General features: G+C 44.9%; 1 protein-coding gene across 2 annotated transcripts in view; it reads left to right on the plus strand.

Moving 5' to 3' along the window:
- DERA (deoxyribose-phosphate aldolase) overlaps positions 1 to 17,198 on the plus strand; it is a 98,122-nt gene that overhangs the window by 7,553 nt on the left and 73,371 nt on the right. For both annotated transcript variants that reach the window (XM_038770543.1, XM_038770544.1), the window contains exons 2-3: positions 8,081 to 8,178; positions 12,231 to 12,378. In XM_038770543.1, coding sequence (XP_038626471.1) covers positions 8,081 to 8,178; positions 12,231 to 12,378 — 246 coding nt within the window. The remainder of the gene's footprint in view (positions 1 to 8,080; positions 8,179 to 12,230; positions 12,379 to 17,198) is intronic.

A 17,198-nucleotide genomic window follows, 5' to 3' on the forward strand; every position in this document is an offset into this window, starting at 1 on the left:
ATTATTATTATTATTATCATTATTATTATTATTTATATTGATGCCATTGATGTCCGTTTCCTTGTTTTGTTGTCCGTCTCCCCCACTTCTAGACTGTGAGCCCGGTGTGGGCAGGGACCGTCTCTATCTGTGGCCCAATTGTACTTCCCAAGCGCTTAGTACAGTGCTCTGCACAGGGTAAGAGCTCACCGGGCCTCATTCCCGCCCGTCCCGTCGTCGACCCCCAGCCCACGTCCTTCCCCTGGCCGGGAATTTCCTCCCTCCGCACATCCCCCTTCTAGACTGTGAGCCCACTGTTGGGTAGGGACCATCTCTAGATGTTGCCAACTTGGCCTTCCCAAGCTCTTAGTACAGTGCTCTGCACACAGTAAGCGCTCAATAAATACGATTGATTGATTGATTGATCCGCCAAATTAGCTCTCTTCCTCCCTTCAAATCCCTACTGAGAGCTCACCTCCTCCGGGAGGCCTTCCCACACTGAACCCCCTTTTTCCTCTCCTCCTCCCCGTCCCCCCCCGCCCTACCTCCTTCCCCTCCCCACAGCCCCTGTATAGATGTTTGTGCAGATTTATTGCTCTATTTGACTTCTACATATTTCCTATTCTATTTATTTTGTTAACGATGGGGATCGAGCTTTATTTCTATTTATTCTGACGACTTGACACCCGTCCACATGTTTTGTTTTATTGTCCGTCTCCCCCTTCTAGACTGTGAGCCCGCTGTTGGGTCGGGACCGTCTCTAGATGTTGCCGACTTGGACTTCCCAAGCGCTTAGTACAGTGCTCTGCACACACTAAGCGCTCAATAAATGAGCCCACTGTTGGGTCGGGACCGTCTCTAGATGTTGCCGACTTGGACTTCCCAAGCGCTTAGTACAGTGCTCTGCACACACTAAGCGCTCAATAAATGAGCCCACTGTTGGGTAGGGACCGTCTCTAGATGTTGCCGACTTGTACTTCCCAAGCGCCTAGTACAGTGCTCTGCACACAGTAAGCGCTCAATAAATGATGATGATGGCAGAGAAGCAGCGTGGCTCAGTGGAAAGAGCCCGGGCTTTGGAGTCAGAGGTCATGGGTTCAAACCCCAGCTCCATCAACTGTCAGCTGTGTGACTTTGGGCAAGTCACTTCGCTTCTCTGTGCCTCAGTACCTCATCTGTAAAATGGGGATTAAGACTGAGAGCCCCCCGTGGGACAACCTGATCACCTTGTAACCTCCCCTGCGCTTAGAGCAGTGCTTTGCACATAGTAAGCGCTTAATAAAATGCCATCATTATTATTATTATTATTATTATTTGTTAAGCGCTTACTATGTGCGAAGCACTGTTCTGAGCGCTGGGGGGATAAAGGTGATCAGGTTGTCCCACGTGGGTCTCACAGTCTTCATCCCTATTCTACAGATGAGGGAACTGAGGCTTAGAGAAGTGAAGTGACTTGCCCAAGGTCACACAGCAGACAGGTGGCGGAGCTTGGATTCGAACCCATGACCTCCTACTCCAAAGCCCGGGCTCTTTCCACTGAGCCACGCTGCAAATACCATTGAATGAATAAATAAATACGATGGAAGGAATGAATGAATACGATCGAATGACTGAATACTTATTGAGTACCCGTGGGATAGTGTGCTGAACGCTTGGGAGAGTGTAATGATGATGATGATGGCATTTATTAAGCGCTTACTATGTGCAAAGCACTGTTCTAAGCGCTGGAGTGGGTAGACCTGATTGCCCACCCTTTAAGGAGTTTAGAAGCAGGGTGGCTCAGTGGAAAGAGCCCGGGCTTGGGAGTCAGAGGTCACGGGTTCAAATCCCGGCTCCGCCAGTTGTCAGCTGGGTGACTTTGGGCAAGTCACTTCGCTTCTCTGAGCCTCAGTTTCCTCATCTGTAAAATGGGGATGAAGCCCGTGAGCCCCACGGGGGACAACCTGATCACCTTGTATCCCCCCCAGCGCTTAGTTCCCTCATCTGTAAAATGGGGATGAAGCCCGTGAGCCCCACGGGGGACAACCTGATCCCCTTGTATCTCCCCCAGCGCTTAGAACAGGGCTTGGCACATAGTAAGCGCTTCACAAATGCCATCATTATTATTATTATTTAGAGTCTAGTAGGGGGCACAGGCCCTAAAATAATTACCGGGGTGGAGGAAGTAGTAAAGTCTAAAGATCCGGACTTCAGTGACTGCTGAGGTTGCTATTGGGGGATATAAATTAGGGAGATTAGAAATCAGCAGGAGCTGTGACACCGGTCAGTCGTATTTATGGAGCTCTCACAGTGCGCAGAGCACTGTACTAAGCGCTTGGGAAAGTTCAGAAGAGCTTTGAATAATTGTAATAAAAAATTGTATTTAACACACTGTGTATTGAACACTGGGTTAGATCCAAGATAATCATATAAAAGTCATAAGAATTGTGGTATTTATGCAGCTCTTACTATGTGGCAGGCACTGTACTAAGCGCTGGGGTGGATACAAGCAAATCAGGTTGGACACAGTCCCTGTCTCCAACCTGTATATACCTGTATATATGTACCTGTATATATGTTTGTACGTATTTATTACTCTATTTATTTATTTTGCTTGTACATATCTATTCTATTTATTTTCTTTTGTTAGTATGTTTGGTTTTGTTCTCTGTCTCCCCCTTTTAGACTGTGAGCCCACTGTTGGGTAGGGACTGTCTCTATATGTTGCCAACTTGGACTTCCCAAGCGCTTAGTACAGTGCTCTGCACACAGTAAGCGCTCAATAAATATGATTGATTGATTGATTGTCTCCCGTGGGGCTCACAGCCTCCATCCCCATTTTACAGAGGAGGCAACTGAGGCCCAGAGAAATTCATTCAGTCATATTTATTGAGCGCTTCCTGTGTGCAGAGCACTGTACTAAGCGCTTGGGAAGTCCAAGTCGGCAACATATTGAGACGGTCCCTACCCAACAACGGGCTCAAAGTCTAGAAGTGAAGCGATTTACCCAAAGTCACACAGCAAACGAGTGGCGGAGCCGGGATTAATAATAATAATAACAATAATGATGAGGGTATTTGTTAAAGTGAAGCAACTTACCCAAGGTCACACAGCAAACGAGTGGCAGAGCTGGGATTATTGTTATTATTATTAACAATAATAATAATAATAAAAATAATAATGAGGGTATTTGTTAAGCGCTTATTATGTGCCAAGCACTGTACTAAGTACTGGGGGAGATACAAGGAAATCAGGTTGTCCCCCATGGGGCTCACAGTCTTCATTCCCATTTTATAGATGAGGTGACTGAGGCCCAGAGAAATGAAGTGACTTGCCCAATCACATAGCAAACGAGTGGTGGAGCTGGGATTAATAATAATAATAATAATGATAGCATTTATTAAGCGTTTACTATGTGCCAAGCACTGTTCTAAGCACTGGGGGAGATACAAGGTGATCAGGTTGTCCCACGGGGGGCTCGCAGTCTTCATCCCCATTTTACAGATGAGGGAACTGAGGCCCAGAGAAATGAAGCGACTTGCCCAAGTCACGTAGCAAACGAACGGTGGAGCTGGGATTAATAATAATAATGGTATTTGTTAAGCGCTTACTGTGTGCCAAGCACTGTTCTAAGCACTGGGGGAGATACAAGGTGATCAGGTTGTCCCACGGGGGGCTCGCAGTCTTCATCCCCATTTTACAGATGAGGGAACTGAGGCCCAGAGAAATGAAGCGACTTGCCCAAGTCACATAGCAAGCGAGTGGTGGAGCCGGGATTAATAATAATAATAATAATAATGGTATTTGTTAAGCGCTTACTGTGTGCCAAGCACTGTTCTAAGCACTGGGGAAGATACGAGGTGATCAGATTGTCCCCCGTGGGGCTCACAGTCTTCATCCCCATTTGACAGATGAGGGAACTGAGGTCCAGAGGAGTTAAGTGACTTGCCCAAGGTCACACACGGCTGACAAGTGATGGAGCCGGGATTACTCGAGTACTGGAAAAAATAATTTGATGTGAAGTAAATGAAAAATAAACCTATGATCTTCTGACTCCCAGGGCAGGCGAGAGAGACTGTGAGCCCGCCTTCTAATCAATCAGTCAATCAGTCATATTTATTGAGCGCTTAATGTGTGCAGAGCACTGTACTAAGCGCTTGGGAAGTACAAGTTGGCAACATATAGAGACAGTCCCTACCTGTGCGCTTCTAGACTGTGAGCCCGCTGTTGGGTAGGGACCGTCTCTGGATGTTGCCGACTTGGACTTCCCAAGCGCTTAGTACGGTGCTCTGCACACAGTAAGCGCTCAATAAATACGATTGATTGATTGAGTGATGAGAGAACATCGTTGTTGCCAGTTGTCTCCCTGCCAGGCTTGGTCAGGGGCCCAGCCGCCTGTTTAGAAAATAATAACGAGAGCAAAAATGATATTTATTTGAGAAGCAGCGTGGCTCAGTGGAAAGAGCCCGGGCTTGGGAGTCCGAGGTCATGGGTTCTAATCCCGGCTCCGCCACATGTCGGCTGTGTGACTGTGGGCAAGTCACTTCACTTCTCTGTGTCTCAGTTCCCTCATCTGGAAAATGGGGATGAAGACTGGGAGCCCCACAGGGGACAACTTGATTACCTTGTATCCCCCCCGGCGCTTAAAACAGTGCTTCGCACATAGCCCCTTCCTTCCTCTCCCCCTCGTCCCCCTCTCCATCCCCCCCATCTTACCTCCTTCCCTTCCCCACAGCACCTGTATATATGGATATATTTTTGTACATATTTATTACTCTATTTATTTATTTTATTTGTACATATCTATTCTATTTATTTTATTTTGTTAGTATGTTTGGTCTTGTTCTCTGTCTCCCCCTTTTAGACTGTGAGCCCACTGTTGGGTAGGGACTGTCTCTATGTGTTGCCGACTTGTACTTCCCAAGCGCTTAGTACAGTGCTCTGCACATAGTAAGCGCTCAATAAATGCGATTGATGATGATGATGATGGTAGTAAGCGCTCAACAAATGTGAGAAGCAGCGTGGCTCAGTGGAAAGATCCTGGGCTTGGGAGTCAGAGATAATTCATTCATTCATTCAATCGTATTTATTGAGCGCTTACTGTGCGCAGAGCACTGTACTAAGTGCTTGGGAAGGACAAGTTGGCAACATATAGAGACAGTCCCTACCCAACAGCGGGCTCACAGTCTAGATCATGGGTTCGAATCCCGGCTCCGCCACTTGTCAGCTGGGTGACTTTGGGCAAGTCACTTCACTTCTCTGGGCCTCAGTTCCCTCATCTGGAAAATGGGGATGAAGACTAGGAGCCCCACGTGGGACAACCTGATCACCTTGTATCCCCCCCCCCCCCCCATGCCAGTGCTTAGAACAGTGCTTGGAACATAGTAAGCGCTTAACAAATGTGAGAAGCAGCATAGCTCAGTGGAAAGAGCCCAGGCTTGGGAGTGAGAGGTCATGGGTTCTAATCCCGGCTCTGCCAATTGTCAGCTGGGTGACTTTGAGCAAGTCACTTCACTTCCAGCACTTAGAACAGTGCTTTGCACATAGTAAGCGCTTAGTAGTAATAATAATAATAATAATAATGGCATTTATTAAGCGCTTACTATGTGCAAAGCACTGTTCTAAGCGCTGGGGAGGTTACAAGGTGATCAGGTTGTCCCATGTGGGGCTCACAGCCTTCATCCCCATTTTACAGGTGAGGTAACTGAGGCATAGAGAAGTTAAGTGACTTGCCCAAAGTCACACAGCTGACAAGTGGCAGAGCTGGGAAAATTAGTAAATGCCATTATTATTATTATTATTATTATTATTATTATTATTATTATTATTATTCTCTTGGCCTCAGTTCCCTCATCCGGAAAATGGGGATGAAGACTGTGAGCCCCCCCAGGGGACAAGATGATCACCTTGTAACCTCCCCAGCGCTTAGAACAGTGCTTGACACATTGTAAACATTTAATAAATGCCATTATTATTATTATTATTATTATTATTATTTGTTAAGTGCTTGCAATGTGCCAAGCACTGTTCTACCTTTGAGCGAAAGGGCGCCGAACTGGGCCAGAGTGGGAGCTCATTGCGGGCAGAGAATTTGACTGTGTATTGTCATTCATTCATTCATTCGATCATATTTATTAATTAATTCATTCAATCGTATTTATTGAGCGCTTACTGTGTGCAGAGCACTGTACTAAGCGCTTGGGAAGTCCAAGTTGGCAACATATAGAGACGGTCCCTACCCAACAATGGGCTCACGGTCTAGAAGGAGGAGACAGACAACAAAACAAAACAAGTAGACAGGCGTCATTACCATTAAAATAGAGAAATAGAATTAGAGCTATATACACATCATTAATACAATTAATAGAATAATAAATAGGTACAAATATACACCAGGGCCGTCCAACTTGTACTTCCCAAGCGCTTAGTACAGTGCTCTGCACACAGTAAGCGCTCAATAAATACGATTGATGATGATGATGATGGGGCGGGGAGGGGGGTAGAGCAGAGGGAGGGAGTTGGGGCGATGGGGAGGAGAGGAGGAGCAGAGGAAAAGGGGGGTTCAGTCTGGGAAGGCCTCCTGGAGGAGGTGAGTGTCATCACGTACTTTCCCAAGCGCTTAGTCCAGTGCTGTGCACCCAGTAGGCGCTCAGTAAATAGGATTGAATGAATGACAGAGCCCCCTTTTCCTCTCCTCCTCCCCATCCCCCCCGCCCTACCTCCTTCCCCTCCCCACAGCACCTGGATAGATGTTTGTACAGATTTCTTACTCTATTTATTTGACTTGTCCATATTTACTATTCGATTTATTTTGTTAATGATTCATTTATTCATTCAATCGTATTTATCGAGCGCTTACTGTGTGCAGAGCACTGGACTAGGCGCTTGGGAAGTCCAAGTCGGCAACATCTATAGAGATGGTCCCTACCCAACAGCGGGCTCACAGTCTAGAAGGGGGAGACAGAGAATAAAACCAAACATACTAACAAAATAAAATAAATAGAATAAATATGTACAAACAAAATAAATAAATAAATAGAGTAATAAATAAATGTGCATTTAGCTTTAATTCTGTTCGTTCCGACAACTCGACACCTGTCCACATGCTTTGTTTGGTCGTCCGTCTCCCCCTTCTAGACTGTGAGCCCGCTGTGGGGTCAGGACCGTCTCTAGATGTTGCCAACTTGGACGTCCCAAGTGCTTAGTCCAGTGCTCCGCACACAGTTAAGTGCTCAATAAATTCATTCATTCGATCGTATTTATTGAGCGCTTACTGTGTGCGGAGCACTGGACTAAGCACTTGGGAAGTCCAAGTTGGCAACATAGCGAGACGGTCCTTACCCGACAGCGGGCTCACAGTCTAGAAGGGGGAGACAGACAACAAAACAAAACATATTAATGAAATAAATAGAATAAATACGTACAAATAAAATAAATAAATAAATAAATGTGCATTTAGCTTTAATTCTGTTCGTTCCGACGACTTGACGCCCATCCACATGCTTTGTTTGGTCGTCCGTCTCCCCCTTCTAGACTGTGAGCCCGCCGTGGGGTCGGGACCGTCTCTAGACATTGCCGACTTGGAGGTCCCAAGCGCTTAGTACAGTGAAATAAAATAAATAGAATAAATATGTACAAATAAAATAAATAGAGTAATAAATAAATGTGCATTTAGCTTTAATTCTGTTCGTTCCGACAACTTGACGCCTGTCCACATGCTTTGTTTTGTTGTCCGTCTCCCCCTTCTAGACTGTGAGCCCGCCGTGGGGTCGGGACCGTCTCTAGACGTTGCCGACTTGGAGGTCCCAAGCGCTTAGTACAGTGAAATAAAATAAATAGAATAAATATGTACAAATAAAATAAATAGAGTAATAAATAAATAACTGTGCATTTAGCTTTAATTCTATTCGTTCCGACGACTGGATGCCTGTCCACATGCTTTGTTTTGTCGTCCGTCTCCCCCTTCTAGACCGTGAGCCCGCCGTGGGGTCGGGACCGTCTCTAGCTGTTGCCGACTTGAACGTCCCAAGCGCTTAGTCCAGTGCTCCGCTCACAGTTAAGCGCTCAGTAAATACCATTGAGTGAATGAATGAATGAATGGATTGACCCTGATCTGTTGCAGACCTCAGCTGGCTCACCAAGGTGCAGGTGAACAGTTTGGCCGTCGCCCGGAGAGCCGAGCAGATTCAGGCCCGGAGAGCTCTGAAGAAGGACTTCCAGGTAATTATTATTATTATTATTATTATTAATAATAATAATAATAATAATGGTATTTGTTAAGCACTTACAATGTGCCAAGCACTGTTCTAAGCACCAGACTTTTTTAGGTACCAGGGAGACCCCCTCACTTCCCCACCTTCCCCCCCATTTTCCTCCACTCCCTCTCCTCCCTGAGGCGGTGATTTTGAATTTCACTCAGGAGGCGTTGAAACTTAAAAGATTGGGAAGTTTTTTTTAATGGTATTAAGCACCTACTGTGTGCCAAGCACTGTTCTAAGCGCTGGGGAAGATACAAGGTCATCGGGTTGTCCCCCGTGGGGCTCACAGTCTTCATCCCCAAGCGCTTAGTGCAGTGCTCTGCACACAGTAAGCGCTCAATAAATACGATTGAATGAATGAATGAATGAATATTTATTACTCTATTTTACTTGTCCATATTTATTCTGTTTATTTTATTTGGTTTATATGTTTTGTTTCGTTGTCCGTCTCCCCCTTCTAGACTGTGAGCCCGCTGTTGGGTAGGGACCGTCTCTATATGTCGCCAACTTGGACTTCCCAAGCGCTTAGTCCAGTGCTCTGCACACAGTAAGCGCTCAATAAATACGATTGAATGAATGAATGAATATTTATTACTCTATTTTACTTGTCCATATTTATTCTATTTATTTTATTTGGTTTATATGTTTTGTTTGGTTGTCCGTCTCCCCCTTCTAGACTGTGAGCCCGCTGTTGGGTAGGGACCATCTCTATATGTCGCCAACTTGGACTTCCCAAGCGCTTAGTACAGTGCTCTGCACACAGTAAGCGCTCAATAAATATGATTGATGATGATGATGAAGCGCGCACTATGTGCCAAGCAGTGTTCTAAGTACTGGGGGAGGTTACAAGGTGATCAGGTTGTCCCACGTGCGGCTCGCAGTCTTCATCCCCATTTTACAGATGAGGGAACTGAGAAGTTAAAAAGTTGCCCAAAGACACACAGCTGACAAGTGGCAGAGGCGGGACTAGAATTCATGACCTCTGACTCCCAAGCTCGGGCTCTTTCCACTGAGCCACGCTGCTTCTCTTTTACAGATAATAATAATAATAATAATGTTGGTATTTGTTAAGCGCTTACTATGTGCCAAGCACTGTTCTAAGAGCTGGGGGAGGTTACAAGGTGATCAGGTTGTCCCACGGGGGGCTCGCAGTCTTCATCCCCATTTTACAGATGAGGGAACAGAGAAGTTAAATCAGTTGCCCAAAGACACACAGCTGACAAGTGGCGGAGGCGGGATTAGAACTCATGACCTCTGACTCCCAAGCCTGGGCTCTTTCCACTGAACCACGCTGCTTCTCTTTTACAGATAATAATAATAATAATGTTGGTATTTGCTAAGCACGTACTATGTGCCAAGCACTGTTCTAAGTGCTGGGGGAGGTTACAAGGTGATCAGGTTGTCCCACGTGGGGCTCGCAGTCTTCATCCCCATTTTACAGATGAGGGAACAGAGAAGTTAAATAAGTTGCCCAAAGACACACAGCTGACAATTGGCGGAGGCGGGATTAGAACTCATGACCTCTGACTCCCAAGCCTGGGCTCTTTCCACTGAGCCACGCTGCTTCTCTTTTACAGATAATAATAATAATAATAATAATAATAATGATGATGTTCGTATTTGTTAGGCACGTACTATGTGCCAAGCACTGTTCCGAGCGCTGGGGGAGATACAAGGTGATGAGGTTGTCCCACGTGGGGCTCACAGTCTTCATCCCCATTTTACCGATGAGGGAACAGAGAAGCTAAATAAGTTGCCCAAAGACACACAGCTGACAAGTGGCGGAGGCGGGATTAGAACTCATGACCTCTGATTCCCAAGCCCGGGCTCTTTCCTCTGAGCCATGCTGCTTCATCTGAATTCACATCCAGCAGACAGTGACTCTCCCCAGCTTCAAAGCCTTACTTTCATTCATTCATTCATTCAGTCGTATTTATTGAGCGCCTACTGTGTGCAGAGCACTGTACTAAGCGCTTGGGAAGTCCAAGTTGGCAACATCTAGAGACGGGCCCTACCCGACAGTGGGCTCACGGCCTAGAAGGGGGAGACAGACGACAAAACAAAACATAGTAACAAAATAAAATAAATAGAATAGTAAATCTGTAATATACGATTGAATGAATGAGTGAATCCCGCGCCTTCCCCGACTGAGCCCCCCTTTTCCTTATCTCCCGCTCTCCCGCGTCCCCCGACTCTCTCCCTTTCTTTCATTCATTCATTGAATCATATTTATTGAGCGCTTACTGAGTGCAGAGCACTGTACTAAGCGCTTGGCTTGGTGGAAAAGAGCCTGGTCTTGGGAGTCAGAGGTCATGAGTTCAAATTCCGACTCCCCCAATTGTCATCTGGGTGACTTTGGGCAAGTCACTTCACTTCTCTGGGCCTCAGTTTCCCCATCTGTAAAATGGGGATGAAGACAGTGAGCCCCCCGTGGGACAACCTGTAACCTCCCCAGCGCTTAGAACACTGCTTTGCACATCGTAAGCGCCTAACAAATGCCATTATTATTATTATTATTATTCCAGTTAGAGCTTAACAAATATTATTATTATTATTATACAGTAACAAATGTCATTATTATTATTATAGAACAATGACCAGTTAACAACAGCTTATAATCACCATTATCATTCTGTGAGCCAGTTGTTGGGTAGGGACCATCTCTATATGTTGTTGCTGACTTGCATTTCCCAAGCGCTTAGTCCAGTGCTCTGCACACTGTAAGCGCTCAATAAGTACAATTGAATGAATGAAAGAAATTCTCACAAGTACGGCGTTTTCTGGATTTTTTTTTTCATTTTTTCCTGGTTGCCAAATGTCATTATTATACAGTAACAAATGTCATTATTATTATTATTATTATTATAGAACAATGATCAGTTAACAACAGCTTATAATCGCCATTATCATTCTGTGAGCCAGTTGTTGGGTAGGAACCATCTCTATATGTTGCCGACTTGCATTTCCCAAGCGCTTAGTCCAGTGCTCTGCACACAGTAAGCGCTCAATAAGTACGATTGAATGAATGAATGAATGAAATTCTCACAAGTACGGCGTTTTCTGGATTTTTTTTTCATTTTTTCCCAGTTGCCAAATGTCATTATTATTATTATTATTATTATTATTATTATTATTATCATTATTATTATTATTATTATTATTACTATACAGTAACAAATGTCATTATTATTATTATTATTATAGAACAATGATCAGTTAACAACAGCTTATAATCGCCATTATCATTCTGTGAGCCCGTTGTTGGGTAGGGACCGTCTCTGCATGTTGCCGACTTGCATTTCCCAAGCGCTTAGTCCAGTGCTCTGCACACAGTAAGCGCTCAATAAGTACGATTGAATGAATGAATGAATGAATGAAATTCTCACAAGTACCGCGTTTTCTGGATTTTTTTTTCATTTTTTCCCGGTTGCCAAATATTATTATTATTATACAGTAACAAATGTCATTATTATTATTATTATTATTATAGAACAGTGATCAGTTAACAACAGCTTATAATCGCCATTATCATTCCGTGAGCCCGTTGTTGGGTAGGGACCGTCTCTATATGTTGCCGACTTGCATTTCCCAAGCGCTTAGTCCAGTGCTCTGCACACTGTAAGCGCTCAATAAGTACAATTGAATGAATGAATGAAATTCTCACAAGTACGGCGTTTTCTGGATTTTTTTTTCATTTTTTCCCGGTTGCCAAATGTCATTATTATACAGTAACGAATGCCATTATTATTATTATTATTATTATTATTATTATTATAATAAAACAATGATCAGTTAACAACAGCTTATAATCGCCATTATCATTCTGTGAGCCCGTTGTTGGGTAGGGACCGTCTCTATATGTTGCCGACTTGCATTTCCCAAGTGCTTAGTCCGGTGCTCTGCACACAGTAAGCGCTCAATAAGTACGATTGAATGAATGAATGAAATTCTCACAAGTACGGCATTTTCTGGATTTTTTTTCCATTTTTTCCCGGTTGCGTCTCGTGAGCAAAGGCCGCTTGGCTCCTGCGGGCCGTGACCTTCATGGACCTGACCACCCTGTCCGGCGATGACACCCCCTCCAACGTGCAGCGGCTCTGTTACAAGGCCACAAACCCCATCCCGGAAGACCTCCTCAGGGCCCTAGACCTACACGATAAAGGTAAGACCGCCATTTGGGGCACTCAGTACGTCCACCCTGCCCTCTCTCCCTCCCTTCTTTCCGCGCTTACTCTGTGCAAAACACCGGACTCAGCTCTTGGGAGAGTTGAGTATAACATCAAACATATTCCCTGCCCACAAGGAGCTCACCGTCTAGAGCGGGAGACAGACATTAATAAAAGTAAATAGATAAATAAATTACAGATCTATACAGCTTCCTTCCTGCCTTCCTTTTTTCCTTCCCTCCTTCCCTCCTTCCTTCCTTCCTTCCCTCCTTCCTTCCTTCCCTCCTTCCTTCCTTCCTTCCTTCCTTCCTTCCTTCCTTCCTTCCTTCCTTCCTTCCCTTTCCTTTCCTTCCTTCCCTTTCCTCCTTTCCTTCCTCCTGCCTCCCTTCCTCCCTTCCCTCCTTCCCTTCCCTTCCCTTCCCTTCCCTTCCCTTCCCTTTCCTTTCCTTTCTTCTCCTTTCCTTTCCTTCCTTTCCTCCCTTCCTTCCTCCTGCCTCCCTTCCTCCTTTCCTTCCTTCCTTCCTTCCTTCCTTCCTTCCTTCCTTCCTTCCCTCCCTCCCTCCCTCTTTCTCTTCCTTCCTTCCTTCCCTTCCTTCCCTTCCTTCCTTCCTTCCCTTCCTCCTTCCCTCCCTTCCTCTTTCCCTCCCTTTCCTCCCTGCTTCCCTCCTTCCTTCCCTCCCTCCCTCTAGTAAGCACTTGGGAAAGTTCTCATCCCGACAACAAAACAAAACATGTGGACAGGTGTCAAGTCGTCAGAATAAATAGAAGTAAAGCTAGATGCACATCATTGACAAAATAGAATAGTAAATATGTACAAGTCAAATAAATAGAGTAATCAATCCGTACAAACATCTATCCAGGTGCTGTGGGGAGGGGAAGGAGGTAGGGCGGGGGGGGATGGGGAGGAGGAGAGGAAAAAGGGGGCTCAGTCTGGGAAGGCCTTTGTCAATCAATCAATCAATCAATCAATAGTATTTATTGAGTACTTACTGTGTGCAGAGCACTGTACTAAGCACTTGGGAAGGACAAGTTGGCAACAGATAGAGACGGTCCCTACCCAACAGTGGGCTCACAGTCTAGAAGGGGGAGACAGAGAACCAAACCAAACATATTAACAAAATAAAATTGTCATCATCATCATCATCAATCGTATTTATTGAGCGCTTACTGTGTGCAGAGCACTGGACTAAGCGCTTGGGAAGGACAAGTCGTCAACATATAGAGACCTAAGCCCCTTCTTTCCTCTCCCCCTCATCCCCCTCTCCATCCCCCCCATCTTACCTCCTTCCCTTCCCCACAGCACCTGTATATATGGATATATGTTTGTACAGATTTATTACTCTATTTATTTGTTTATTTTACTTGTACCTATCTATTCTATTTATTTTATTTTGTTAGTATGTTTGGTTTTGTTCTCTGTCTCCCCCTTTTAGACTGTGAGCCCACTGTTGGGTAGGGACTGTCTCTATACGTTGCCAACTTGGACTTCCCAAGCGCTTAGTCCAGTGCTCTGCACACAGTAAGTGCTCAATAAATATGATTGATGATGATATAGAGACGGTCCCGACCCAACGGTGGGCTCACAGTCTAGAAGGGGGAGACAGAGAACAAAACCAAACATATTAACCAAATAAAATAAATAGAATAGATATGTACAAGTAAAATAAATAAATAAGTAGAGTAATAAATCTGTACAAACATATATACATATATACAGGTGCTGTGGGGAAGGGAACGAGGTAAGACGGGGGAGGTGGAGAGCAGTCGCTTAGTACAGTGCTCTGCATACAGTTAACGCTCAATAAATACAACTGACTGACTGACACCCTGTCAGGTCTCTAGGGTCTGCTCCAGGAGGAGAGCACTCTGTGCAAACTCTGGTGCACTGGATTCTCCCACGCGCTTAGTACAGTGCTCTGCACACCGTAAGTGCTCAATAAACACCACTGAACAAAGAATCAGTCAATGTCTGACATGTACTGAGCACTTACCAAGTGCAGAGCACTGTACCAAGCACTTCGAAGAGGACAATGCCACGGAATTATTGGATTCTCCCACGCGCTTAGTACAGTGCTCTGTAGACTGTAAGTGCTCAATAAACACCACTGAACAAAGAATCAATCAATCTCTGACATGTACTGAGCACTTACCAAGTGCAGAGCACTGTACCAAGCACTTCGAAGAGGACAATGCAACGGAATTATTGGATTCTCCCACGTGCTTAGTACAGTGCTCTGTAGACCGTAAGTGCTCAATAAACACCACTGAACAAAGAATCAATCAATCTCTGACATGTACTGAGCACTTACTAAGTGCAGAGCACTGTACCAAGCACTTCGAAGAGGACAATGCAACGGAATTATTGGATTCTCCCACACGCTTAGTACAGTGCTCTGTAGACCGTAAGTGCTCAATAAACACCACTGAACAAAGAATCAGTCAATCTCTGGCATGTACTGAGCACTTACCAAGTGCAGAGCACTGTACCAAGCACTTCGAAGAGGACAATGCAACGGAATTATTGGATTCTCCCATGCGCTTAGTACAGTGCTCTGCACACCGTAAGTGCTCAATAAACACCACTGAACAAAGAATCAATCAATCTCTGACATGTACTGAGCACTTACCAAGTGCAGAGCACTGTACCAAGCACCTCGAAGAGGACAATGCAACGGAATTATTGGATTCTCCCACGCGCTTAGTACAGAGCTCTGTAGACCGTAAGTGCTCAATAAACACCACTGAACAAAGAATCAGTCAATCTCTGACATGTACTGAGCACTTACCAAGTGCAGAGCACTGTACCAAGCACTTCAAAGAGGACAATGCAACGGAATTATTGGATTCTCCCACGCGCTTAGTACAGTGCTCTGCACACCGTAAGTGCTCAATAAACACCACTGAACAAAGAATCAGTCAATCTCTGACATGTACTGAGCACTTACCAAGTGCAGAGCACTGTACCAAGCACTTCGAAGAGGACAATGCAACGGAATTATTGGATTCTCCCACGCGCTTCGTACAGTGCTCTGTAGACCGTAAGTGCTCAATAAACACCACTGAACAAAGAATCAGTCAATCTCTGACATGTACTGAGCACTTACCAAGTGCAGAGCACTGTACCAAGCACTTCGAAGAGGACAATGCAACGGAATTATTGGATTCTCCCACGCGCTTAGTACAGTGCTCTGCACACCGTAAGTGCTCAATAAACACCACTGAACAAAGAATCAATCAATCTCTGACATTTACTGAGCACTTACCAAGTGCAGAGCACTGTACCAAGCACCTCGAAGAGGACAATACAACGGAATTATTGGATTCTCCCACGCACTTAGTACAGTGCTCTGTAGACCGTAAGTGCTCAATAAACACCACTGAACAAAGAATCAATCAATCTCTGACATGTACTGAGCACTTACCAAGTGCAGAGCACTGTACCAAGCACTTCGAAGAGGACAATGCAACGGAATTATTGGATTCTCCCACGCGCTTAGTACAGTGCTCTGTAGAGCGTAAGTGCTCAATAAACACCACTGAACAAAGAATCAATCAATCTCTGACATTTACTGAGCACTTACTAAGTGCAGAGCACTGTACCAAGCACTTCGAAGAGGACAATGCAACGGAATTATTGGATTCTCCCACGCGCTTAGTACAGTGCTCTGCACACCGTAAGTGCTCAATAAACACCACTGAACAAAGAATGAATCAATCTCTGACATTTACTGAGCACTTACCAAGTGCAGAGCACTGTACCAAGCACCTCGAAGAGGACAATACAACGGAATTATTGGATTCTCCCATGCGCTTAGTACAGTGCTCTGTAGACCGTAAGTGCTCAATAAACACCACTGAACAAAGAATCAGTCAATCTCTGACATGTACTGAGCACTTACCAAGTGCAGAGCACTGTACCAAGCACTTCGAAGAGGACAATGCAACGGAATTATTGGATTCTCCCACGCGCTTAGTACAGTGCTCTGTAGAGCGTAAGTGCTCAATAAACACCACTGAACAAAGAATCAGTCAATCTCTGACATGTACTGAGCACTTACCAAGTGCAGAGCACTGTACCAAGCACTTCGAAGAGGGCAATGCAACGGAATTATTGGATTCTCCCACGCGCTTAGTACAGTGCTCTGTAGACCGTAAGTGCTCAATAAACACCACTGAACAAAGAATCAGTCAATCTCTGACATGTACTGAGCACTTACCAAGTGCAGAGCACTGTACCAAGCACCTCGAAGAGGACAATACAACGGAATTACCTGATACAACCCTCGCTAACAAGTTTACATTCGCTTAGAATAGTGCTTGGCACGTAGTAAACGCTTAACAAATACCATCATTATCATTATTATTAGATGAGGAGACAGATGTTGACCTAAATAATTTATAATATATAATTTAGGGATATAATAATAATACTAAGAAGTAATTATGGTAGTTAAGCGCTTACTATGTGCTAAGCACTGTTCTAAGCACCGGGGTAGATACTAATTCATCAGGTTGGACACAGTCCCTGTCCCACATAATAATAATGATAATAATAATAATAATGATGGCATTTATTAAGCTCCACATGGAGCTCAGAGTCTTAATCCCCATTTTCCAGATGAGGGAACTGAGGCACAGGCAAGTGAAGTGACTTACCCAAAGTCACATAGCCGATAAGTGGCGGAGCCGGGATTAGAAGCCAGGTAATAATAATGATGGCATTTGTTAAGCGCTTACTATGTGCAAAGCACTGTTCTAAGCGCTGGGGAGGTTACAGGGTTATCAGGGTGTCCCACATGGGGCTCACACTCTTCAT

Source organism: Tachyglossus aculeatus, chromosome 2 (genome assembly GCF_015852505.1).
Source record: "Tachyglossus aculeatus isolate mTacAcu1 chromosome 2, mTacAcu1.pri, whole genome shotgun sequence".
Lineage (NCBI taxonomy): Eukaryota > Metazoa > Chordata > Mammalia > Monotremata > Tachyglossidae > Tachyglossus > Tachyglossus aculeatus.